The sequence below is a fragment of the Rhipicephalus sanguineus genome, chromosome 8, assembly GCF_013339695.2.
Source record: "Rhipicephalus sanguineus isolate Rsan-2018 chromosome 8, BIME_Rsan_1.4, whole genome shotgun sequence".
NCBI classification, from domain to species: domain Eukaryota; kingdom Metazoa; phylum Arthropoda; class Arachnida; order Ixodida; family Ixodidae; genus Rhipicephalus; species Rhipicephalus sanguineus.
The window spans coordinates 40,919,433-40,945,172 of NC_051183.1; the positions used below are offsets into that span (position 1 = coordinate 40,919,433).

The 25,740-nt window shown below is 44.6% G+C and overlaps 1 protein-coding gene across 1 annotated transcript; it reads left to right on the forward strand.

The window, feature by feature from the left end:
* Positions 1-1,075: 1,075 nt before the first annotated feature.
* On the forward strand, positions 1,076-25,211 carry LOC119403161 (lipase member K). Its single transcript, XM_037670108.1, has 9 exons — positions 1,076-1,120; positions 5,664-5,953; positions 8,544-8,694; positions 9,621-9,713; positions 13,471-13,539; positions 14,410-14,535; positions 21,783-21,854; positions 23,258-23,326; positions 24,859-25,211. The coding sequence occupies exons 1-9, from the start codon at positions 1,076-1,078 to the stop codon at positions 25,189-25,191; spliced, it is 1,248 nt and encodes a 415-aa protein (XP_037526036.1). The 3' UTR covers positions 25,192-25,211.
* The last annotated feature ends 529 nt before the right edge of the window (positions 25,212-25,740 follow it).

The following is a 25,740-nucleotide window of genomic DNA, read 5'->3' on the forward strand; positions in this document are numbered from 1 at the left end:
GCATGCATAACGCGTATATTTGCTTACGTTTGACATTTTTATTCGTTAAAGCACGAGCACAATCCGGGCATTGCTTGTTTGCGGCCAAGATGACTTGCCCATACAATGCTCGTATTGCACGCACTGTATACAGTGATAGCTGTGTTTGCTTATGCTCACGCGTGCAGGTTACGGTGTAATATCCATCGTTTCGGGAGATAATCAGCCTCATCTTCCTAAGCGGAGGCTTATAAAAGCAAGATGGACATGATAGTGTGATTTAAGAAAATTCAAGAGAATGGATTTTATTTAGATGAAGATGATTGATTAAGAAATCGACAGTACGAAATAAGAGACGATGATAATATTTTAACTGACAGCCGAGGTTGACATCAGGAGGTTGAGTGTAACACCACGGCCGCTTATGTGGCGGCCGTGGTAACACGCAGTTGCGCACCTAACACTGTCATATCGCGCAAGGTCCGTGCGTTTTCTCGTTCGCTCAGACGTTCTTGTTGCGTGTTTGTCGTGTTTCTTTTTTTTTTTTCTTCTAAAAAGACAGGGCGTGCTAACACGGACACAAGAAAGAAGTCAGGACACCACAAACGCCGACTAACTGTTACGCGCTTTTTCCCCTCGAAATGCGCTTGTAGCAACCGTGCTTTCAGAACTTTCCCAATCATAATTTGCTGCCGCTTTGATCAGAAAAAAAAGAAAAGATGACATCATTTAATAATGCTCATAAACTGCTATGAGCTCCTGTGACAGGCCAACGACTCCTGAAATGAACAGCTGGTTTGCCATCAGGCGCATGACTATACCGTATTTATGCTTGTCTGCGTAGATACGGCTACACTATGCTCGTAGTTCGGAAACCATGTCTGGTGCTACGCGTTTGTGATTTTGCATGTGACGAAGTCGCGAAAGCGGTTGTTCAGGACCCTGCCTGCGTCCAATTAAAGTGAAGGCTTGCTCCCGTACGCTTCACAAGCGAAGTACTTTACCAAATATTTCGTCTTATTTTTACTCCGTTCGAATGATTGGGCTTGTGCTTGCAACATTGTGCGCTTCGCTGTTGCTGACGCCACTGCCAATGATGTCGGTGGCCACAGATGTTGGCGAAGAGGCCACGCTGGACCCGGTAGGTTGACGTTAACATTTTCCTTTAGGACAAGTCTAAGCAAGCAGCTTTTAGTGCTTCAGCTACTTGTGCTACATCGTAAGAAAAAAAGTGTACCTGTTACTCTTTAAACGCGATAGCGTTAAAGAACTTGTTTCGCAGAAATTCCGGTGTCGGCGTTGTCCTGAGCAAAAATCGGCATTGTCCGTGAGCGAAAATTCGAGATAGATGCAATTAAATAAATAATAAAAAAATCATTGTTCCGAGGGAGAATCGAACCCAGGACTTCTGCGCGGCAAGCAGGTGTTACGCCACGAAGTGCTTGAAACTGTTTCGTAAAAACCGCTATAGAATCTCATGTCGGTAGGAGTCTCCCTAACGCATGTAATATTGCGTGGCAGAATTGTAGAATCGCACCACCAGGCGTCAAAACATGTGAATTGCGCAACGAGTGGATGGTTTAAAGCTGCCCATCCATTACAAAGTCTGCAGCTGCGCAGGTGCGCGTTGCCCTATAGGGACACGTAGTGGGTACTTCGCTAATTTGCAAAAGGAAGAATTATGGTGTAGTGGGCACTGCGCAACTGTACTTGCCGTAGACATTATAGGATAGATTGGAATGGCCAATGTAACGAGCACGAACGTCCCTTCTCTTGTGGAACGCGCCCGGGGCCCGATTATGCTATCGCGTGCTACTCTTGAAGGGGAAGGCCAAGCGTCCCCCAGTTTTTTAACAGCTGAAGCTGTTTAAGGCAGCCATCATTTGTGCGGCCTATCCTGTGGAGCCTGCCCTGTGTGGCCTAGCAGGTATGTGCCACAGAAATTGAGTAAATCCCACTACTCCCCACTGGTCCACTAAAAATGAAGAAGACAACAGTTGGCCCAACAAACGGGCATGTACCACAGAACTTTGTGTGGCATATCAGAAAACTATCAGCACCATAAACGGGTATGTGCCACAGAAATTGTGTAAGTCTCACTACTCACCACTGGTTCACTAAAAAGAAAGAAGGCAACAGTTAGCCCAACAATAGAGAACGGGAAAGGCAGCGGCGGCTGCGAGAAGACCACGAAGCGATGGAAGGCCTACGCCAACGACGACCTGCCCGTAGATCGATGAGAGATGCGAACGCTTGGTTTCATCGCGAGTTTTTGTTTCTGGAGTTTGTACATCCGTATCGTGTCTTTCACTGTCTGTGTTTAACTCAAACCTTTCTGCGATGAGAATCAATGTAGAAACTACTTAGCATCACCTAGCTAAAACTTAGCAACGTCCTATAGAAGCAACCTAGAAAGAACCCTCATGACCTAACTAAGACAAACAGCCTAGAAGCAACCAGATTATTCCTGAAAATCGTCCAATTTCGCTGTTTCAAGGCTTGCGCGTATTAGTGCAAGTTTCGCCAATATTTTTGGTGAGTTTTGCGTGTCACGTATAAAGCTCTCCCAGAGATAGAAGTTTACTCTCTTTTAAAGAGTTCTAGCTGTCTTCTGTGAGACACGACTCTCCAAAGAGAGTTAACGTACACCCTTAAAGAGAGTGATATATGTGTCAAGTCAGGACTCACCAATAAGAGTAGTAGGTAATCTTTTTTTCTTCTATTAATGTATGTGATTCACCGATAAATGGAGCGGAGATGTCTATAAAAGTGGCGTTAGGTAAAAATTCGTTCGTCTGGTGAAGATGCATGTATTCAGAAAAACGCAGACTTATGGCTGTGCTGGTTTTGATGGACATCAGTAGACTTTAACCTTCTGCATTTCGAGGTACTTACATGATCAACTTCGTTGTTTGCAAGGTCCCGATGCCTCATTTTACTGTTGAATAAAGAGTCTTAATCCGATGTCCAATGAGAACAACTGTCGGTGCTGGGATTTTATGAATTTTAAAGAATATAACGACAGAGAGACAGAAAGAGAGAGGAAGTGAAAGAAAGGCTAGTAGGCTGACTGTACTTTTTATAAAGAGCAAATGGTAGAAAGCATCTATAAAGTTCACTTTTCATCATTTTGTCATTGGTTTTATATTCCATCCTTTCTCTTTATTTCGGTGTTCATTTGTTTTTTCTCTGTTACAAGGTGGCCAATTCGTGATCGCCTCTGAAATATTTCTTTTCGTTTTCTGATTTTTACCTATCTCTATTGTCTTCCCAAACAGAAGTAGCCTCTTGAGCACTGGTTAACTTATGACGGAACACTGTAGGGAAATATGTCGTATAGATTTTATGATTTAAAGCGAAGGTTTTTTAAGCTGTTTTATTACGTCCATGCGCACAAACCTAAATCCCCTCCGAATGAACCTATACAGTTCAATGTCTTCTACAATTCGACTGAGCGTTTTACGCACACATTGCTCAAATTGCTTAATAAACAAATACGTGACCGACACCTAGTTGACTATTTTATTTTCTGGCAAAGGCGGTTCGCAGCGAATGTAATTAGGCATTTCCGCGTGACAGCTTACGAAGGATACTCAGGGAAAAGTTCATGCTATCTTTAAAAGTGACATTACATTACATGTTTCCACCGGACAGCCCCTGTGTTTCTGCGCATACACACACATTAAAAGGGCACTGAACACGGACGTTGCGGTTACGGACGTTACGGGATAGCTGTCAATCCAGGTGAACTCGTGGTACAGCAATTACAGCTCTTGTCACTGAACAATACAGCAACAAACATAACTGATCGATGCTCGTAGGGGAACCTTGTTCCAAAAAGCAGCAAAATGAGACTTTTTCGCTTTTTGAACAGGACTCTGATTTTTGAACAAGATTCTTAAACGCGCTAAGCATTTCAGGTTCTTCTTTGAATGCCGAACAAGACAGGATTGGAAATAAAAGGGGGAAGCTTAACAAGAGATGATAGGAGAGCAGAAATTTTCTGACACACGAGCGAACATACGAAAAGGGTGGTTGAACCCATCCCCCTCCTCCCAAAAACGATTTCAGGCTACGCCCCTGACCCGAAAGAATGCATGAGATGAACCAGCGGTAACGTCTCCAATTATTTCTCAAAGTACTTGTGTTTCCTTGGTTCTTGTAGGCAATCCTGCATGTTTCGCGTCACTTGTAACCTTTTAAAGACGATAGTCTTTCTTGGGGAACTTAAACGCAGAAATTTTAGTCTGTCTGTCTGTCTTTCTGTTTGTCGGCACGTCACTCGATTCAGCCATCCGGCCAACGTTGAACCACTTTCCCAAGGGCCAGCCATCTTGAACGGCTGACTAGGTTCATACTTGTGTACATTGTCGATCAAAAAGCAAACATTACGCATATCTGAGGCGCAACATCACTAGGTAAGTATTAGGTGGTGTGTTCGTTTAATAGAACTTTCATAGATACGTAATTCTAGAGACCCTAGTTTCTTAAGCTGCGCTGAAAATGCGACTGCGCTGAAACTTGCTTTCCTCCGTGCCCTCTGCACGAGCTCATCGTTGTGTTTCGGTTTCGGTTCAGTATTGCACTGTACGAATGCCATGGGGTGCCGCTCTGGCATTCCTGTTTTACCCAGGCGACGTGTAAATAAAAGAGTGTGGAGAGTACTCGTTGAGTGCGGACGTTTCTTCTGCTTCGGCGCTTCGCGACAAACCGCGTGTTCGGGCTGGCTGGCGTCCCCGCCAGTCGCGTTGGTCACCGCTGGTCTTCGCCTGCTGCTGCGCCGGGACTACCAGCCCGCAACACAGCACTCATGTTTCTCGACGTATTGCCAGATGGCGTCCATATCTCACGCAGCGCCTCTTCTATCGTCTTTAGACGACATTTGCAGCGAAGCACGCAGATACGCGGCCAATTTTATTGTATGGTTACAACACCAACCCATCTTGATGTCCCAGATCTTGACAGCGTCTGCCTGGGCCTTGTTAATGTTTTATCGGCAGATGTAAACAATGCATCCCCCCCCCCAAAAAATGGCAGATCCTACGCCTTGTGGGAATCGGTTTCATTCGAAGCAGCCGGCGACTAATTTTCTATGCTGCATTTTTTGGCTTTCAGCCAAGCGTTACGAGGTGGATCGACGTGTTTTTGTAAGTGTAGTAGTGCACACGTCGTGGGCTTACCATGAATGTTTATTAGACTGCTATAAAAGCGGAACCAACACTGGAACCGCAATTGACGTTAACGAAACATGATGCCTGTATCATAGGAGTAGATATGCAATGCTTATTACCTTGTTATAAAATTGGATAGCCAGCACTGCAACCACAATTGACGTTGCACCGATTACGCCTTCATAGGGTGTTTTTTCCCAAGCAGTTTCAAGACGTGACTCTGTGGTAGAATTGGAGATTTAAATTGAAAACTGAATTTCGAGTGTTTCAAGTATTAACAGTTACTCAGCCACAAGCGCCGTAGAAAAAAAAAAAACGAAAACCGCTTTGCAATTTGTGACACTGTCAGTTACATACGGGAGCTAATGTTTGGAATCAATTTGAAAAAAATCATGCATGGTCTCTTAATGTCTGCTGCAATTATCAGTATTATGCCCCGAAATTTAACGAAAATATACAGTACAGGATACGTTATTCGTCTAAATTACTTCACTTTCATGTTCCTCTGAGTAGGCTGGCGTGATGGGGTGTTTTGGCAACGAGGTCGAAGTGCACAGGATTACCACAGAAGACGGCTACATCCTGGAAGTAGACAGGCTACTTCCGAGATCATCAACGAGAGGCGCCAAAGCAAAGCGGGCGCCGTTATTGCTTATACACGGACTTCTCTCAAACGCCGTCGCCTGGGTGGCAAACTTACCCTCGCAAAGTCCAGGTACGCTTGTGATTATCCATTCTATAAGAACACGACTGGCCTCTTCATCTTTACGAAACGTGAAAAAGAAGTGGAAATCGAGCCCCTAGTATGGCCGGCTCTTCCGAAATCATTGGCATTTAGAGGACCAAAACAAAAACAACAATATCAAAGTGTAATGAATATATAAAGCACTGTAAAATGTCTGTAACAGAGTGACATGTAAAATGGTACGATGCTGACGCATGTTAAAGCAGAAGGGGTACCGCATTTTGCGGAATATTGTGTGCGACCTACACACTTAAAAACTAACAAAGAACTCATGGTGTAGGCCCACGATGCGGCGGCCGTGCTTGGCCTGACTGTCCCAATGTGGGAGTGAGTGAGTGACAACTTTATTCATCAAGGGGTGTGCGGGTAAGGGGGGGTTCAGGCTACGTATGCTGCCAGGCCGTGCTTTTCAAAGATGTTCAATGTGGGAGCGCCCCGCTGCGTGCTGAGTCGCGGACCTCATAATTTTTCAATAAAGTTTTGCATCCATCCATCCATCCATCCATCCATCCATCCATCCATCCATCCATCCATCCATCCATCCATCCATCCATCCATCCATCCATCCATCCATCCATCCATCCATCCACCCATCCATCCCATCCATCATCCATCCATCCATCCATCCATCCATCCATCCATCCCTCCGTCCATCCATCCGTGGCGTATGAAGATGTGAGGTATACTTATTTCTACTTTCTGGCACATGAACGAAGTAGTCAACGAACCTAGTTATTCTTTTATTCAGGCTTCTTGCTCTCTGACGCTGGCTTCAACGTTTGGTTAATGAACACAAGGGGCGTCCCGCAGTCCAATCATCACGTGACTCTGACCACGAGTGATCCTGCATTCTGGAAGTGGAGGCGAGTACCATTGCCAAAAATGTCTCGCGGAGTGCTTACAAATCTGGTGTATCACGAACATCTAGACTCAATCGTAATAGTATTTATGTTAAGTTACTCTTCCATCGCATTGTTAGGCAACAGGCAGAGCACCTTTTTTACAAAGACAAGTTTATGATCCGTCTAGCATTCACTTATACAACATGCAACCGTGACTGGATGATTCGTGTATCTGATTCTAACAAACGGCACATTAAATCAAATGGGGTTTAACGTCCGAAAACCACGATATTAATTGTATCGTGGTTTAGGGACGTGAAACCCCCGATATTATTATTAAATCAAATGGATCGCCAAATGATCCTATACCTCCCTGCCAAACTTTTTTTATTTTTTACCTTTCTCTTTTTCTTTCCGCTCCTCCCATAGGATAGGAAACTGGATATATACATATATTTATATATATATATATATATATATATATATATATATATATATATATATATGTCCCGGTTTACGTGCCCGGCTTCAGCACTTATCATTTATCTATTTCTATCTCTCTTTCTTGGGCTCGTAAGGTCCACCTATTTCTCAATGTCTGTTCATATTAATCTGTCTTGTCTCTGTGAGATTTCGTGCAACATTAAAGGGGCCCTGCAACACCTTTCTTAGTTATATTGGAATAGTCTCATTATTGACGTATGACTCTTCACGAGTCATATGCCGCAAAAATTTTTCGAATCCGTCAAGTCTAAGTGGTGTTACCAAATTATAGAGAACACGTTCCGCAGCTTTCTCCCTCAACTCAACGCCGCGAGCGCGCGGAGAGCTAGGCAACGACTCGAGGGAGGGAGCGCAGACGAGCGAGGCTCCGCCCAAGAGCGCCGGTGGAAATTTTTTCTTCATTTTTTTCTCTCTGACGTCTGGGCGCAACCACGTGGTCTGTGCCGCCACTTCCGGTCGGCTTGCGTCGTTCTCGTCGAGCGGAGCCGATGTGTATCGCGCGTGCTTGAAAACTGCGCGTCGGTTTGGTAATGTTGGGTGTGCACCTCGAACGCCGTAGTGTTTTCATCACTCTGCCAACCATAGAAGCAAACCTGCGCGCTCGTTTGGAACGAATGACAGCTGAGATCGGTTTCGGCCATACTCCGATACACCGCCTCGTAAGACGGCACTGGCAGACGACCCCGAAGCGCCGCCATTACCGGACGCCAGCATTGTTATCGGAGACATGCTGCACGGCTGCCTCGGTCGGTCGTGCGAACGTGCCGACGATGCAGTTCCCAGCTGACGAGGCAACACTCGAACGGCTGCCACTCTCAACGGCAACCAGCGATGGTCAAAAGCACAGAAATATTCACGTTTTCGGCACTGCGCATGGCGAAGAAAACGGAACCACGCAACTACGAGCAGACGAGCTGTCGGTGAGACCGGAAGTGCTAATATTAATGTTTGTTCGGTGTTTTTAACGCGATAACAGAATATAAACACACATATTATCTACTTATTGAACTCAAAATTAACAACGAAAGTAATAATGAGGGTGTTATCGTGATTATAACATCAGCCAATGGTGGAACTGCCGACAATCGCGTCATATTTTGCGGACTAATACATCATTTGTCGAGAGAAGAGGGAGCGATTTTCAGCTTACTTTGAGAATTTATTGTAAATTCCAGGCCGTGCGCATCGCTATAATATTTGGCTCGCGTGTTCTCGGGAGCCTCGACTACCGATCGGCAGCGCTTTTTGAGCATGCTCGAAAAGTGTTGCAGGGCCCCTTTAATCGTCGCCCTTGCAATGCAGCTTCGACGAGATTGGCAGGTACGATCTTCCGGCTGTAGTCGATTACATCCTGAATGCGACGAAGGCCGCTAAGCTGGGAATCCTGGCGACTTCGCAGGGAACGTCCGCTACCCTGGTGTTTTTGTCGATGAGGCCCGAGTACAACGACAAGGCAAGTTTTAAGAGCGTCATCCTAAACACAGCATTCTCTGGAGCTTCATGCCATTTGCCTTTAGTTCTTCGCAGCAATGGGCAGAGTTTTTCTTTATTGACATGATGTAAGGAGATGTTGGCGCACAAATAAGGCACCGGCTAATACTTAGCTACTAGAGGTATCTAACATAGAGCACGTAGGGTCCAAATTTCTAAGCACAAGTAACCCGCAGTACATACAATATACAACTTGGCGTAACAGTCAAGACATAACATAACAGGCAAAACAACATATTCAACAATCACATATATGTGTAGTGTACACACGATGATGTTAAAAAAATGAAGTGCAACCGTTGCATAGCATAACCAAGACAAAGATAGCCAACACGGACACAAATATACACTGTGCCGTTAAAACAAAACAAAGCTTAGATGCGTTGGTAATGGTCAAGAATGCACTGTCTTCAAGAAAATCTTTCAATGATTTAAAACTCACTTGTGTAAACCTCTTGTTGGCTACGGGCCCAAAAGCTTCCTTAAACTTAGTGGTCTGTGTTCTAATGTGGGCAGAGTCATTCAGATGCAGGGAGATGCGTTGTGCGCAATTTCATGTGTGGAGGGGAGCAATCTGAAAAAAAAAAAAAGAAATTGTGGATAACCTCTTCTTAAAAAAAAAGACAACAGAAAATATTACGTTCTTTAAACTTGATAAATTTCCTTCAGCCTACCAGCGCTCCTTTCTTAGATACTGCGAATGTGGTTGTACAGTGCCATTTTTAAAACTAAAGCAACATGTCCCGAACTCACCTCAAGAAAGCCACTTTAGAAGGACGACATATTATCAGTTAGTCCTTGCACTTAGGCAGTCATCGCAGTAGCACTTAGTCTGGTGCGGGCTGCCGTACCATGTCTAGACAACTGTTTGTTTCAAAAACTTTTCAGATCAATATCTTCGTCGCCTACGGTCCTGTGGCAAACCTAACGCACTTCACTTCTCCAGTGCGGCTTCTGTTTCCACTAGCGCAACAGCTTATGGTAAGTCACCATGCTTATACAAATACATTCACGCAACCGAACTGTGAATGCCTTTGAAACTTTTCACAAATCGCAAGTCTCCTTTATTTCATAAATCCCGCGATTGTACTTTTTGATTTTCTTCTTGCTTTTTGGTGAGAGCTGTGCGTAACATCATTAGGCTGGTATAAATAAAATCAGGACGACCTAATATAACCGAGCGAAAAGCCCGGACAGAAATTTACGCATACTCTGGCTCCTAAAATTGTTCCCCATAGTATTTGGTAAAATGAAATAAAATTGAAACAGCAGTAACCCACTGGCTACACGACACACAATAGATAAGGAAGTGATAGGGATGCGCCTCCTACTAGGGGACTGTAAAATTTGGAGGCGCCTAGCCGTCACTGAAATGCTAATAAGGTGTGAAAGGACTGCACTGTAGACACTCTTCGTAGATATAGAAACCTAACACCGACTTTGTGTACATTAAGACGTTGTTTTCATTGCTGTATTGATTTATATTTATTAGCACTTCGATTTCTTTTCACGCTTCATTTTCCTTCTCAATAATATTGATGTATTTTGGCATATTTGCTATCTGAAAGTAATTTGCTATTTGACTAGCCTATTTTAGTGCAGACACCCTGATAGCCCATGGCTGTGGGTGAAATTAGTTTTGACTATTCACACGTATTCAAAACAACGTTTAATGAAGAAATGAAATGAAAACCGGTAATTTACAGTGCACTCGTTTAATAGGCAAAATTGTACCAGTGAGATTCTTGAAATGAAGAACGTCGTAACAGAGCTGAGTGACGTTCCGACTTGCAAATTTGCGAGCATCTCTGTCTGAACGCGGACGAAGTGCTTTCTTAAAGGGCCCCTGACAGCCGATTTCTTGTTTGTGACACTTATGTTGTAATAAGTAGGTCTATGTCTTGTAACCACGGAATGACACCGTAAATGCTCCAACGTGATGTCTAATTAATCCTGGCAGCGTTAATTATGGTCATCTTTAGTGTAGGTTCAAAACGCGCGCCGAAACAGCATAAGAAACTAGCGCCGCGCCGCGGCGGTCGCGCCTCGGGGCACGCGTGATGACGTGCGCTCAGTATTGGGTGACGTCAGCCACGCGCTTGTTGAACTGCCAGTTGGAGAACACACACACGGAGAGCTCACGCTGCCTGCCGACACGTACCGAAGGAGAAGGTGGGAGAGCAAACATGCTTCGCAATATACCACAGTGCATGCACCGCGCATATTTCTGTGACGTCGACAACACTTGCTTTACCTCTGCAACGTCACAAGGGGCCTACGTCTACGTCATACTAGTGGTTATGTTGATAGGAGTTCAAAATTCAGATGAGCACTCAGGCTTACTTTAAAACCAAATTAAAATATCTTAAAGGCAACGCTCGTCACTCATAATCGGTCAGAAGTGCCCCCGCATGCAGGACTATCAAACAACACAAGCATCTCGAGTTTCCGAATTCGGTGTCAGGGGTCCTTTAATATAGATTGGTGGTGCACATCGCAACTGATTCATTGTTGTCCTGTAAATATTATGTTTTGTCATTGCTTTCTGTCAATGAAAGTGGAATGTACTGTCACGCAGGGTATAAACGATATTTTCACCAACGGCGGTTTCCTCGTTTCAAGTGCGTTGCAACAAGGAATACTTGCTACAGCATGCGACAGTCCCATACGGGAGGCCTGCTACCTTCCCTTGACAATCGCTTTTGGAAAAAATCCCAAGCAGCACAACAGCGTAAGGACGATCTTTTTTTAATTGCTCCATTCGAATCTATGTTATGTAGCTGAGGAGCTGCGCAAGTTTTCTTTTATATCAAAGACTTATTAGCTGGGGTTCCTACTACCACAAAAAGACAAACTCTTACGTCACGGTGTCACATTAGGGTGTCTCCAAACAAAACAGAAGTTAAAAGGAAGATGAAGTCTTGAAGTGATGAGAAATCATTGAACAAAGACCGTTTCTAGATCCAACGTTCCATGAATAGAACACTGCCAAAGACAGGTTAAGTTCCCTTCTCGAAACGTTTAACGTTTTCACCAAAGACGAGGGAAAAGGTCAGATTTCCAGGCCATCATATTTATTAACGACCTCAATGATTTTTTCAAGACGTGTTTTCCGTTGTGTAAGCTACTTTAGTCTTGTAAGAGCTAGTGAACACTAGGGTCAACATATGAGCAAGACGTGGTTTAATAGAGAGTTGGGCGAGTTGCAAAATACTCATGACGGCCAGCGCAAATGGATCACGGACGAGAAAAAAAGAGCCTGTGTCGTTGTTTCCTTTTCTCGTCCGTGTTCCGTTTGCGCTGGCCGTCATGATCGTTTTAATTCCTCAAACAGAACGTTGTAAATAATGACGGACCAGCCTCTATGTGAAAGTGAAAAAATGGCACGTAGAAACGAAGATGGTTGAAATATGCTGCTAGTTTAGTAGTTTTTAACTGAGGTTCGACGTACTAAGAATCGATGTTTCCACACGCACAGACGAGAGTGCCTGTCTACGTCACAAACCTGCCTGTGGGGACTTCAAGTCAAGGCATCGTTCATTATGCGCAGGTAAAGTACAGTGTAGGAAAGAAATTCCTGCCACTGAATACAATCATGCGAGATAGCAAAACATCTTGAGAAGTCTTGCACAATTAAGTTTGTTTGGAGTCGTTGGGGGAGTCACTGGACAACTTATGCAGTCACTAGACAACTAAGTACAGATTAACGGGCACCCTGGAACTGTGTAAGACCTAACCATTGCCATATCGCCGAACAATCCCACTTGTGAATACGTGCAAGCTTTTGTGCAGTTATCATGCGCAAAGTGATTTTTGTAAGATTTTGCGCCGACCCAATACGAACAGCTCTGAGTTTGTCGTCTGATGGAAGAATTTTTTAGTAATAGTAAAATTCTTCCATCAGACGACTGACTACTGAAGTGATTTTGACAGATTCTGCTGCATTTGAGAGAGAAAATGAACTTCAACCGAAAAAAGAATCAAAATTTTGGTCCCTCACAGAGAATGACCTGATGAAATTGCTCAAGATCGGCATGTTTTTAAAAAAGAACATAAGCACGATGTTTACAAATCCCTGAAACTACAAAGAAAAAAATCAAGGTTATCTGAACTGGCACTGTTAGAGCGTATATCTGTTAAAGCAAAGTGTTAGACGAATATGCCAAAATCGGCTCTGGGGAAGCTCCCTCTTGCAAAGGAGGTAATGTCATTCACTCTTCCGTAGTACGCAAGTACATCGAAAATATACATCGCTGTTACTCAGAAAGAAAGCTTTTCACTTGTTGAAAATTCCTTCTGGTCCTGAAGAAAATAATTCATACAGATGTTCTATTGAAAAGTCTTTCAGTAGAAGATGAATTAGTTCTTCTCCACATGTGGGACGACTTTTTCGTCAACTGGAAAACTGTGTTTCGGAGTAAGGTATCCTGATTTTCTTTGTAGCTTCGTGCTTTAACGAGGCAGTGACATTGTACTCATTTAACCGCTACCTCCCAAGTATACTGCTAACGGCTCACGATGTAGTGATTCCCGTGGTGGTTTCCCGTGGATGAATTTCGAAGGCCATAACAGGTATGGTACCGCATCGAAAGATCACGTCGTCGTAAGCATGCGGAAGGACTCGCTTTACGAAAGATAGGCGATGTTATCGGAGAGAACACGCCGTGTTCGCGCTAAAAAAGCTCAAGACTTACGAAACCAAGGAATCTTTCTGATATTTTATGCGTCTAACTTTCAGGTATTCATGGCAAGGAACTTCGTTAGATTTGACTACGGTTTGGCGCTGAACTTGATCAAGTACGGACAGGTATGTGCGGGTCAACTTTGCTGTACGTTGTCTCTTGATAGCGATCCTCGGAGCATACTGCGGAGAGTTATTTGTAATTTCCTCACCAAGCTTATAAAATGATGTGTCTTCATTTGAAATGGCTATCCGTTTGAACTTTTATAGCAGCCTGATGCGAAGCACCGTTCCGCTAAATTGTTAGTTTCACGCGTGGGGGCTTATATCGCTTGGAAGGGTATACAAAAAGAGAATAAGGATTTTTAATAGTGAAACACAATGTATCTTTTGCGAAATAATTAGCAGAAAGAGGCGTTCATTAGACAGGTAACAACTGCACAACAGAAATTGGCTGGTGTCAGTAACAACATTCCGTACGAATACCACAGCAGTTGCTCGGCGACACTCCACCAGTGTTTGAAAACGCGCCAAGCATCTGAAGGCGCTGGCTTGCATACAGGAAATTCTTGTGGAGGGGGTGGGTGGGGGGGGGGGGGGGGAGTCAAGTTACGCGGTCACTTGTTAGCGTTGGCTAACGTTGCGCTGAGTTATTTAAATGGTAGGTAATCTCTTCTAACTATGACTAAGAGATCGCTGCTCTCGGCTAGTGTTGCCATACATGTGGGCTAAATAGCGGCTCGTGTTGGCTAAATGACAGTAAAGGTTGGCTATTAACTAATTTAGGCTGTCCGCTGTTCCAGTAGTAACACCGTCGTCATTCAACCTAATAGATACAACTATATAGACGAAAACTTGAGCTAGTTCTGCCTTAAATATTTTTCAGTGTGGACGGTCGACCGTATGAGTTACACAGGCTTTATTTTGTTCACTACATGTGACAGCCGTCGTCCACAAGGGTAGTGTAATTTGATGGCGTTTCCACACCTGTTTCAGATAAAGCCACCACCTTATCCACTGGAACGCATCCGAGTTCCTGTGGCAATCTACTACGGGCTTGGCGATATTTTCGCCGATCCTCGAGACGTCACAGACCTGAGCGTGCGGCTAAAGGACGTGCTGGTGCTTAAGCACGTGGTTTCGGACCCGGCCTTTAGCCACTTGGACTTCATATACGGCTGCAATGCCACGGAAATTTTGCACCGTCACATGATCGACCTGCTTTCCCGCTACACTGCCGCCGGTGCTTGAGAAGGGTCCAAACGTGCTCTCGTTAAATGCAGTCGTAGTTAAAAAAGAACAAAGAAAGGAAGGCAGCAGATTTACGCTATGCCTCGAAGAATCGCAGTATGATTCCGCGTGAAGATTTTTTTCTTTCTTTAAAGAAGTTGCGTTAGAAATTTCATTTGCTTGAAATTAAACCTTGTACGTTGATATGTAGCCCGCATATGAACGCCCGTCTGAACCCCCGAACGCACAAAAGTTCGGAAGAGAAAGGTATAGGAACGACTGGGAGGTTAACCAGAGTTCTTCAGTAGGATACCCCGTACTTAGGAACGGGTAACGGGGTATGACCCAATGAACGAGTCTACGACTGCACTACTAGGTCATGACTGATCGTGGCGATGTCGAAGTAATACATTGCATTACAGTTACAAAGAATCAAGTGCGACCGTAGAAGTGGTGGCGATCGTGTCAGCAAGCTATAAAACGGGCACGTGGCGCGAAAACAGTACAAAACTTAAAGCGTGAGGCTGCACGCCTTTCTTTGACTGGGAGACGCGCTTTGAGAGGAAGGCAATAGTGAGTGAGTGAGTGAGCGGAAGTCACACGCACGCGTTTCCTATGCAAACGGCGTTTTAGGAACGTCATTACCCGTCGCACGTTGCTTCTCTTCTCCAGTCGCTGCATGTCATTACTGGACAGGTTCCTTTATTAACATTTGCGCATAGGCCCGCCATCTTGTGCGAAAAACAAGGGTTGCCAGGTCGAAAAGACAAAAAATAGCCAATAAATAAGAAAAACTAGCAAGAAAGTAGCCAACTTGAGCCAAAGACACTAAAAGTAGCCAAAAGTAGCCACACGTGTGTGAAAACGACTGCGACCTTGTTATTCAAATGACTAAATTCAGTAGCCTTTTGGTGGAAACGTAATGAAGTACACTAGAAACCCTTGAAAATCATAATTTCTGAGAATAAGGCATAAATTGTTGACTTTAGCAATCATTTCGTGCCGGATGATGAAGTTTCTTACGCTGTTGCAGAAATGACGTCCTCTTCGCGCGCCTTGCGTGATTTTTCTTGAAAGGGCTACAAGTACCACCGACAATAAAAATTAGTGCTGCATAAGTGTGCACAAAGTCAGTTTCCGTGATTGAAGCATAAAGTGTACTCACTTCGGCAATCGTTTCTCGCGTGATGACGAAGTTGATTCTCGAGTCGCAGTCCGCCCCTAATTCTTGGAAACGACTCAAGCAGTTCGTCAGATATCCGATTTCTAATGTCGACAAGTGCTATAGCACCTTGGATGCGGAGCGCTTTCGGTTGCCCTGAATTCACTTTCAATTAGTTTAAAGTCGCGTTCAGCAATAGGTTGTCTGCGAAATGAGACGCCATGGAACAGTTTTCTCCCAAGTCCCAGCCACTTATGCATAAGACTTTTATTTTGTATAATGCGAGCGCCAAATTCAATTTCGGGAGCTTGCAACACGCCTTGATAACGATGTTTTGACACCGTATACTCGAACGCCAGCAGCTGCGACGTCACAAGCTATTGATAATTTGGTCCAAATTGAGGCAACAAGAAACTAGCCAAAAAGTAGCCAAGTAGCCAACACACTTTTTCTGCCGCCACCGGCCTAAAAAAAGTAGCCAAACCTGGCAACCCTGCACGTAACCTGGCTCTAGATCACTTGTTATGCTCGGCTCGGTGGCGCCATCTGTCGAAGAAGGCGGCAACCAGCCGCCCTAAAGCGCGGTCTCCGCGGCCGTGTTACAGTGTACTGTAGCCGTGTCTGAACGAGTTCTAAATGCGAAAAAGTTATGTCGATCATGGATATTGGTCTCAATTTTCACCTTATTTTTATGAAATTTGACCCTAGTGGAATTTATTGTCATCTAAGGGCAGCCGCTGAAGTTCTGTGCCGGTCATGAAACCCAGTTATAATCATTGCATGTGCAATTTACTAATGAGGCCGTAGATAATACGCGCGGTTTCGACTTCGCCTACACGTTGCTGACAACGTTCCCCTACAGTGTTCACCAAATCAAAACAGGCCACACAGGCATGTTTCCGCACAAGTTAAGTCAAAAGAGAGCATTTTGGCTGCCCTTACTAGGGACTCCAATGGGATATCCGAAATTTTAAAATAGCGAAGGAGGCGCTGCATACCACGCGCAGTTGCGCAGTGAAATGATAATACCCGTGTGCTTTAGGTATGCCGCAGGGGCGTAGCCACAATTTTTTTTTTTTTTTTTTTTTGGGGGGGGGGGTAGGTTCAACCGTACTTTGTACATGTTCGTGTGTGCGTTTGTATGTGGACGTGTGTATATAACACCCCCCCCCCCCCTTCACTGGCTACGCCCCTGATATGCCGACGATAAGCCAATTTCATAGGTACAGGACTTGCATTGCGCTTTATTGTTTATTTATGCAAAGTAGAGATCCTCGCACTGAAAGTACTTCGCTAGTGAATCCTTGCTAGCTATCAGAACACCCCAAGCTTGCACAAGAATGTGGTAGCACAAATATGGTAAAGACCGTTACGGGAACGTTAAATATCATTACCGTTGCATTAGGAGCTTTAAGAATTCATCATTATGTGTGAGACAGATTTACAGAAGGCAATTTTTCCATTTTAGAATTATTATTTAAACTGTGAGAGCAAAGAGAACTTGGCGAGAACATGGTTTGTAGCGGATAACAAAAGTGTAATGCTAACAAGAATTTTTAGGTAACATAAAGGTTCATAAAAATTGATAGTTTATGACGTTTATAACGTAAACGTTATAACGTAAAGCTTAAAAGAGCCGTGACATCAACTTTACGCATGTCGCGTTTCTTGCGTCACTACGTGTGGTTCTCGACACCCTAGTAATGATTCACCACTGATAATGCGTGCAAAGCTGATCTATGTATACCTGTAATATAGTATTGATTAGCATGACTACTAACGAGCGCGGTTCAAAACAGGTGCAAAGCCCGCCACTTTGCAGCACTGGCATCGCTAGCAGCGCTGCCGCGCGGTCACCCCCCGCAGTCACGCTCCGAAATTGCCCCCTCTGATCGCGTGGACACACAAAACAGTGACGCGAGTTTCAGCTGACTTTTCGTCTGCTTGGCGCGCACGTGTATAGTCATGTTTTCGTCACCACCGTCATCGTCGCCGCTGTCATCAGTGTCTACAAGAGATGAAGAAACTACTGAGTTATTGAAAATCGCTGCGATTCGCGACGTCGCGAATAATTTTCGCTTAGATCCTCATTTGCAAATCAGTGATTCTGAAATCGACGCCGGTTCCAGAAGCGACGAGGAGTCACCTGGAGACGTACGCTTGGGCCACGCTGGCTGCTAAAAACACAGAACAGGAAGAAACGTTGTGGAAAGCACAGGCGCTCCTATTCTGTCCATAAAAATAGGCATTCTGGTGGCTAACAACAAACGATTTACTCAACGCAAATGGTTGGTCGTCTTAAAGGTGAAATACGTCCACACTGCTAAGAATTACATTCGCGTCTGCCGATTCTTCCACTATGCCGGGCTCGCCTTCTTTGACCACCCACTTTCACATACACACGCTTTCGACGCCCTGCACATCTCTTCCCCAACCAGACGTCCGTGCATATTCTCTGGGTGCGAGGCTAACGTTCAATGCTTTGCGGAGACGCGGGGAGAGACGTAAATTGCTTGCACAGTCCTATCTGGAAGCCATTATAAACGACTGTCGGAGCTCTCAGCGACAAAGACATTCCTTCTTGCGGTTCTCGAAACGCCAGTGGTATGTGGCCCTGGTAGTCTAGTCTACAAAGTGGCTGTCAATCAATCTGACACCGTCCTCGGTCAGCATGAGGCCATCTCCCAGCCTCGTAAGAAATGAAGAGAACTCTGCGTCGTTCTGGCGGACCGCGTGTGCATGGCATCAATGAATCGGAATGTCGAGAGACCATGTGACAGCTGTTCGTGTGCACGAGCTCCTACCGAAGGGCGATTCTGCTGAACATTGTTTATGTAACAATATTTTATTTATCTATATATTTCGACATTAATTTATTTATAAAGATAGCTAATTGTGAATTGCTGTAAATGGGGACAGGCGACGCTACTACCACAAGTCACGTTGCGCCACAGCTGTTATACTCCTTGAGTGATCATGATATCGATTCTCACAGTGCGTGGGATCTACCAGAATTTTCAATCTCTGTGCTCGCTGTTACTGTGTTCATTGAGACTGTGAATCACCTGGGGCGCATACCCGCAAAGCATGAATTGTGGTATGCGGGTATGTGCCACACGGGACTGAGGGAAAGGATTTCATGACATACGCGACATGAATTTTGCGTTATTCCTGTTATCCAATCCAATTCAATTCAATGTCTATTATCTTGATCAATCAAGAGGACCATTGCATCGTGTTTTTCCTACACTGATACCTTGCTATGCCAATTTTGGTATATTACAAGTTATGGAGACGACCAGGCGAGCGCCCAGACGTACGCGGCACGGCCCCATCCCCCCACCCCCCACGATTTTTTTAGTTTTGCTTGCGTGTATATACACGCACACATACTAACTAACGCACGCATGAACATACATGACGTATGGGTGAACCCCCCCTCGAAAAAAAATTTCTGGCTACGCCCCTGGTAGGCAGATAGATAGATAGATAGATAGATAGATAGATAGATAGATAGATAGATAGATAGATAGATAGATAGATAGATAGATAGATAGATAGATAGATAGATAGATAGATAGATAGATAGATAGATAGATAGATAGATAGATAGATAGATAGCAACGGCCAAAGCTCCTGAGGTTCGCTAGGAAATGCTTCGCATTTAAAAGTTGGAAAGGAAGCACGGGAGAAAAGCAGACACTCGAGAAAATAAAAGTCAGAGTTTCGCCGCAAGGACGAAGCAATGAATGCGATAGCAAGAAACTGTAATGCTATACGAACTGAGGCTCGCCAATGCATTCTCTCAGTTTGAACAGCGCTCCTGTTGCAAAGGCGGCCGAAGCAGCGAAGAAAACTAGCGTGCTTCAAGTGTCGAGCTGTGACACTTGATAGTTCGCGCTCATCTTCGGCTTGTTCGTTTAGCGGCGTCCCTTGAGCTCGAGCGACTTTCGTACGCTCCGTAACATCAGCGCGGACATCACGCTGAAAGCCCGAAACATCCCTCCTCTCTCACCACGATATAACCGCGCGTACAGACAGCGGAAGGGCAAGGTTCTCCTTGCGCAAATATTAGAAGCGAGCGAGCTGGCCGACAACTTTTAAATGCGCCCGTTGCGCTCCTCGCGCCATCTCGCTGGAAATGAAGAAATGCTTATAAGCGCCTGCCGTCTCGGAGTACTGCCAGCGGTAAAGGGTGTGTATATAACGCTCGCTGTTAGCTACCTGAAGGATCTGCGTTTTGTGGCGTAGTGGTTAGCGTCACGCTCTGCGGAGTGAGAGGTCGCTGGTTCGATTCTGCGCTTGGGAAGCATTTTTCTGAATTACTTTTTCTTTGGCACTTTCATATATATGCACATACCTATACATTTACGGGGAATGACGGCGGCGACGGCGAAAACCAGCCGAGACTGTCCATATAATTGCTATCGTAATAAAACACAAATAAATCAGGAGTACTATAGCCTATTCAATAGGCCACTGGCGTGCAAAAGTTCAGTAAGTCCTTAAAGGGACCGACAACTGATTTTTCTCGACCCAGTTTTTTACGGCGCGACAGGAAGCTCACCCTTCGTAGCGTTTGTAGCTGCAGTGGTTTATCCGGAAAGCCCGTAGTTATTTTATAAGCAGTATTTTTCGATCTGAAAGGCTCCAAACACGCATAAAGGCTTGCTCCAGCAACGCTGAGAATTGATAGCGATGCCGCTAGCCCTTGTGAAAGCTGTCGTTGTTCTGCTTTCGCAGGAGTTACTGTAACTATGCTTAACCACCTTTATTTTGAGCTTTCCAACCATTTTTGAAAATAGCAAGCTGTCACAATGAGATGTGTGGCTTTATACACTTTATACAGCCAAGCCAAGTAATCGAAAACGTAACTGTGCATATGCACGGCAGCACCGAGTCGCAGCGCGCGTCATTTCTGAGACGAAGTGTAGGCAGCAAAACTCTGTCGCTCCAAAGTCTTAGCGACCTGATAACTGCGTGCACGGTTGCATGAGCACGCTGAAAAGTTGCTTAAGACGCGCTGACGAGCATGGGATCATTACGTCACGCGAAGGAAGCGCCACTTTAATGCACCCTACTAACGCAGGCCTATATGTACATTATTATGGACTAATACCTTTTAATATAAAGAAACGAACAATATTTCAATACTAACAAAACAATCGTCGACCGCGTACAGCAATCAACGGTCACGTGGCCGTCTTCATCGGATCGTCCATGTTTTTGCCGCCAGAGGCGCCACAAGTCATTTCTCGCGACTTTCAATTAAGAATTAAAAATATAAATTCATCTCGCACGAAAAAAACAGGGTTGGTTTGAGTCAGTGCAACGGACAATCTTTACATCAGTGGAGTCAACTCATTTCATATTCTGGGCAGTTATCGGTCCCTTTAATTGATTTTCGATGTGAAGACAGTTCGGGTCGGCATTCTAGCACTTCCTGTTCGACAGGGGTCTGTCTCAAGGCGCGCCAACACAGCAGCTTACGGCAGTCTGTGCGCGCTGTAGCGAGGGCAGCGAAAAAGAACGTGGTCTATCGTTTCATCGGTGCTGCAGTGGCTGCAAGCAATATTCTTGCTGGGCTACCAGAAAGTGATGGTCACCATCTAGATGTCGTGAGTGGAACACATGACTGGCCTTCTCTGCATCTAGTGTTTGAAAATAAATTCTTTAATTTATGCGCGTCAACGGACCACATCTTCGCCCTCTTATCAACAGTTATGGCAGCACACAGACACAGGACGTGGGCGTAGTTGACGTCACTGGCTTGACTTTGCTTCTTTGGCAACCTCAATGGCAAGTCGTGAATGAGCAATGTCCATGGCAAGTAGATTACAAGGCATTGTGTATGCGCATGCTACGTATTCTGACTGACCATGTATACGCACAAGATCGCCATAGATATTGCTGCTATACAGAAAAGCACAATTTTGAAGGTGTGTCAAACATTCCATTGGTTCATTTTGTTTTACAGACCAGAATTCCAGTCTACCTTGCCCAGCAACCAGCAGGCATGTCGACTCAAAATATTATCCACTATGCGCAGGTATGAAACGCAGTGAGTAGTAAAAGATGTGTTCGCAAACATAGAAAGTGACTGTTTCACAAAATTTGATGTCATCTCTAATTCAATACTAACAAACTAAGCGTGAAATGCAAAAGACGAAAATTCACGATAACTGAGTGCACATACATTTTTCCTTCGAGCACCCATGCACTCACATGCCAGTTACCCATAAAAGCATGGGAACAACCAAACAATAATCAGTTGTAATTCATTGAACAGACGCACGTATGCATGTGTGTACAGACGTGAATATATATATATATATATAGCTGGCACTTCAAGAAAACTTCATGAAGTTTTCTTGAAGTGCCAGCTCTCATACTTATATATATAAATATATATATACAGGGTGTTTCAAGAAATGTGTCCGAAAATACTCAAAAATCAGGAAGATGCGATATTTGCTCGCTGCCTTTACAATTACTTCTTTTGTAGCCGCAGGCAGGCATCTTAAGATGGTTAAAGGCATCATTTGGGACAGTAATTGGGAAAGTTATATCAATTAACTTTTTAATTAATGGAGTTAGGCGGTTATGTCAAATGGGAGAATTGAAGTTCTTTATGCGAAGAACCCATCGCAGCTTTGAGATAAAGAAAAAGCGACCTCTATTAATTATTGCAGCGTAATGAAATTCGCTGCAATAATTAATGCAAAAGGTCATTATTTCACTCTCTATAATTAATGTGTTTGGTGTGTTTAGTTATCTTAAGATGTCCGCCATCAAAGAAAGGAAATGAAAGCAGAACTAATATCGCGTTTACCTTATTAACAGCGGGGGTGTTTAATGTTGAGGTAAATCCTTGGGGATCGTCGTCCGCACTTTCTGGCCCAGCTGCGAGAGCTAGGCCTGACGAGAGGCAGAGCATGGGTAAATCTGAGTGAGTGAGAGGCAAGCCTAGTGTAACGAGCTGGTATAGAAAGGGTAGCGACGTGGAGAGAGTGAAGCCATGTAGAGAGGAGGGCAAAGATGAAGCTGTGGCAGGAGCAGAGAGGAGGGGAGAACAGGAGCGCGATTGGCTGTGCCGGTGAAAGGAGTCGACCAACTGTAGCGCGCCCTCGAGCTCAGGTGGTGCTGGTGAGAGAGGAGGAAGGGCGCGCCGAGCGTTGGCGAAAGCGGAGGGAAGGCACGCGGATGCCACCAGTTCCACCGGTTAATCAGTCTTCGCGACGTTAAGTGAGCTGAAGCTGGGCATAATTTTTTTGAGGATTTTCGGGCGCCTGTTTTTAATGACCGGTATGCGCAAAGGAGGACATGAGCATTGATGTAACCTTGCAGTGAATGGAGCGCACAGTAAGGACTTATAATCGTCGATTATTGTACAATATTGCTGCAGTTTACTCGTTGGGCCTAACATCTGATTACATTATTTTCTGTTCGAAGAATTACAGAGCCAAGAACTTCAAACGCTATGACTACGGCTTTCTCAAAAACTCGGCGGTCTATGGCCAGGTAAACTACCCAAATGCGGCTGGCATAAAACCCTCTGACTTTTTTCGAAAGTGCTCAATTTCTACTTTCCGGCTGGCCTCTTGTTGGTGCACGTATTACCTTCGGTCGAGCTCAGTTGAAGTAAACGTGAATGACAGCACTGGTGTGTTGAGAAACCAGATAATTCATTTCGTTGAATCGAGTTGTATTTGAGAGAAACCGAGAAATTATGTCTGCTACAGAAAGCAGAACTGTGATCCATGGCCATTTAAGTTTAACAGTATGATTCCAGAAATCAGTGGCCGTACCATGCTGCCAACGACAGTTCGAAGTCGAACCGAAATCGGGCCAGGTGTTGCACTGTGTCAATTGTATCCACGTAGCAGGCTTCCAGGTCGGCCATAGCTGTTGAAGTCGTATATCTTAAAGGGGCCCTGAAACACTTCTCTAAGTAACCATGGAATGCTTTCGTTAAAGGAGTTTATTGCCTAACGAATCGGCCGCCGCAAAAATGGTTAGATTCCGTGAAGTTAGAGCGGAGTTACAGAGATTCGTCGCACGCTGTAATTGCTATCTCTCTTCTCTCGTCCCGACGAACGCGCAGGAAGCTAAGCAGAGAGAGATGGGCACATGGGAAAGAAGTTACGTCACGCCCGTTTCATAACCTTGAGCACTTTTTCTACCTTTTTTTCTTCGAACGCTCGGCTTACTTTCAGTGTGATCGCACGAGCGGGCACGTGGCGGCCTCGGTAACTATGGAGCTCATGATGCTCAAATCAGCCAATGGCCGTGAATTTGGGTGTATGACGCAGTTATTTGGGTATATGACATCATTTGTAAAAGAAGAGGGGAACGATTTGTAGCTGTTTTTGAGAATTAATTGTAAATTTCAGGCCGCGTGCTGCGCTATGCTATTTGGCTCGCGTGCTCTCAGGAGCCTCGGCTACAGATCGGCAGCGTTTTCTGACAATGTTGAAGAAGTGTTGCAGGGCCCCTCTTATGACCAATAGAGTTGCAAATGCTCCTATGGAGACACGTCTCACTTTCGAGTTAGGAATGATTGATGGAATATATAGAGATGAATAATATTTTTCATTGCCTTTCGCATTTGTTTCTGCCCGTCGGTCTGCTTTACCCAGCCACGCCCTACCTTGCTTTACCTGCTCTTCCGGTCTGCAATATTTACATCGTGCAAGTGCAAGCTGTTGTAATTGTTAGTAAACTCTCTTTGTAATACCGAATACCTTTGTTTGTCTCGACATCTATCTATCTATCTATCTATCTATCTATCTATCTATCTATCTATCTATCTATCTATCTATCTATCTATCTATCTATCTATCTATCTATCTATCTATCTATCTATCTATCTATCTATCTATCTATCTATCTATCTATCTATCTATCTATCTATCTATCTAGTGTGTCTGTCTTATCCATCCGCCCTCCATTTAACCGTATATGCCTCCATCCCTTCACAGTCTGTCCATTCATCCATCCGCCCATCCATACATTCACTGATTCTTACAACCGCCAAAATTTCGATTGTATAGCACGTATACCTATCTCCGTATGATGACGAAGTTGTTCAGGTTTCTTCATGCACCCATGTCTTCCACGCGCTTTCAATGTTGCTGGTCACGCCTCCGCCGTTTCCACTGGAAAACATTCGCTCTCGGATAGGTCTTTTCAGAGGACCGTCCGACAGGCTGGCCGACCCCGCAGACGTAGACGACCTCGTGAAGAGGATAGGCCAGGTGGTTGCTCTCAACTACTACGTTCCGCAACAGACCTTCCAGCACTTGGACTTTGTTCTTGGCTCGTATGCTACGGACATTGTGCACAATACAATGATTCAGTTCGTGTCCAACTATTCTGGCACTTGAAAATCACATTGATGCAAATAAACCTGTGAGATTTTCGAGGAGAATATGTGCCGCCCGGATGAATATTTTTGGAAAATTCTTGTTAACCTCCCTGCCTTTCCTACATTCCTTCTCTCTCTCGCTCTTGGAGAATTCTTGAACTGAAGCCTAGATGTGACATTCTAGTTTAGATTCGGAGGTTTTCCAACACCTGGTAACTCCGCAAAACGAGACAGCGATTATAAACGACCATGAATGGCAATGTTGGGACCATCATGATGATATCATAACGACGCTAAAACAAGTTTATTATCCTAAACATGAAGGTACGATCGTCACCATCGCTGAAGAGAGTGTCGACGTACACACCACATGACCAAAAATTTTGCAGTATTCAACAATATGAACTCTTTAATTAAAGATTTGAATTGGAGATCCCGAACAAACCAGATGTATTGCAAACAAGTTTATTCGCAAATGGCTCTTAACGGCACCCATGGGCATTACATATTTCCCGCACAGTATGTTGTGTCAATGTGCGCAGCTGCGTAGATCTTACGGGGTAATCTT

What these genes read in the sequence shown, in the direction of transcription:
- LOC119403161 (XM_037670108.1), top strand. Translation starts at nt 1,076, where the DNA reads ATGTCGGTGGCCACAGATGTTGGCGAAGAGGCCACGCTGGACCCG. An exon ending in ACTTGATCAAGTACGGACAG is followed by an intron (nt 13,540 to 14,409) that starts GTATGTGCGGGT and finishes CACCTGTTTCAG; the next exon opens with ATAAAGCCACCACCTTATCC. An exon ending in ATATTATCCACTATGCGCAG is followed by an intron (nt 21,855 to 23,257) that starts GTATGAAACGCA and finishes TTCTGTTCGAAG; the next exon opens with AATTACAGAGCCAAGAACTT.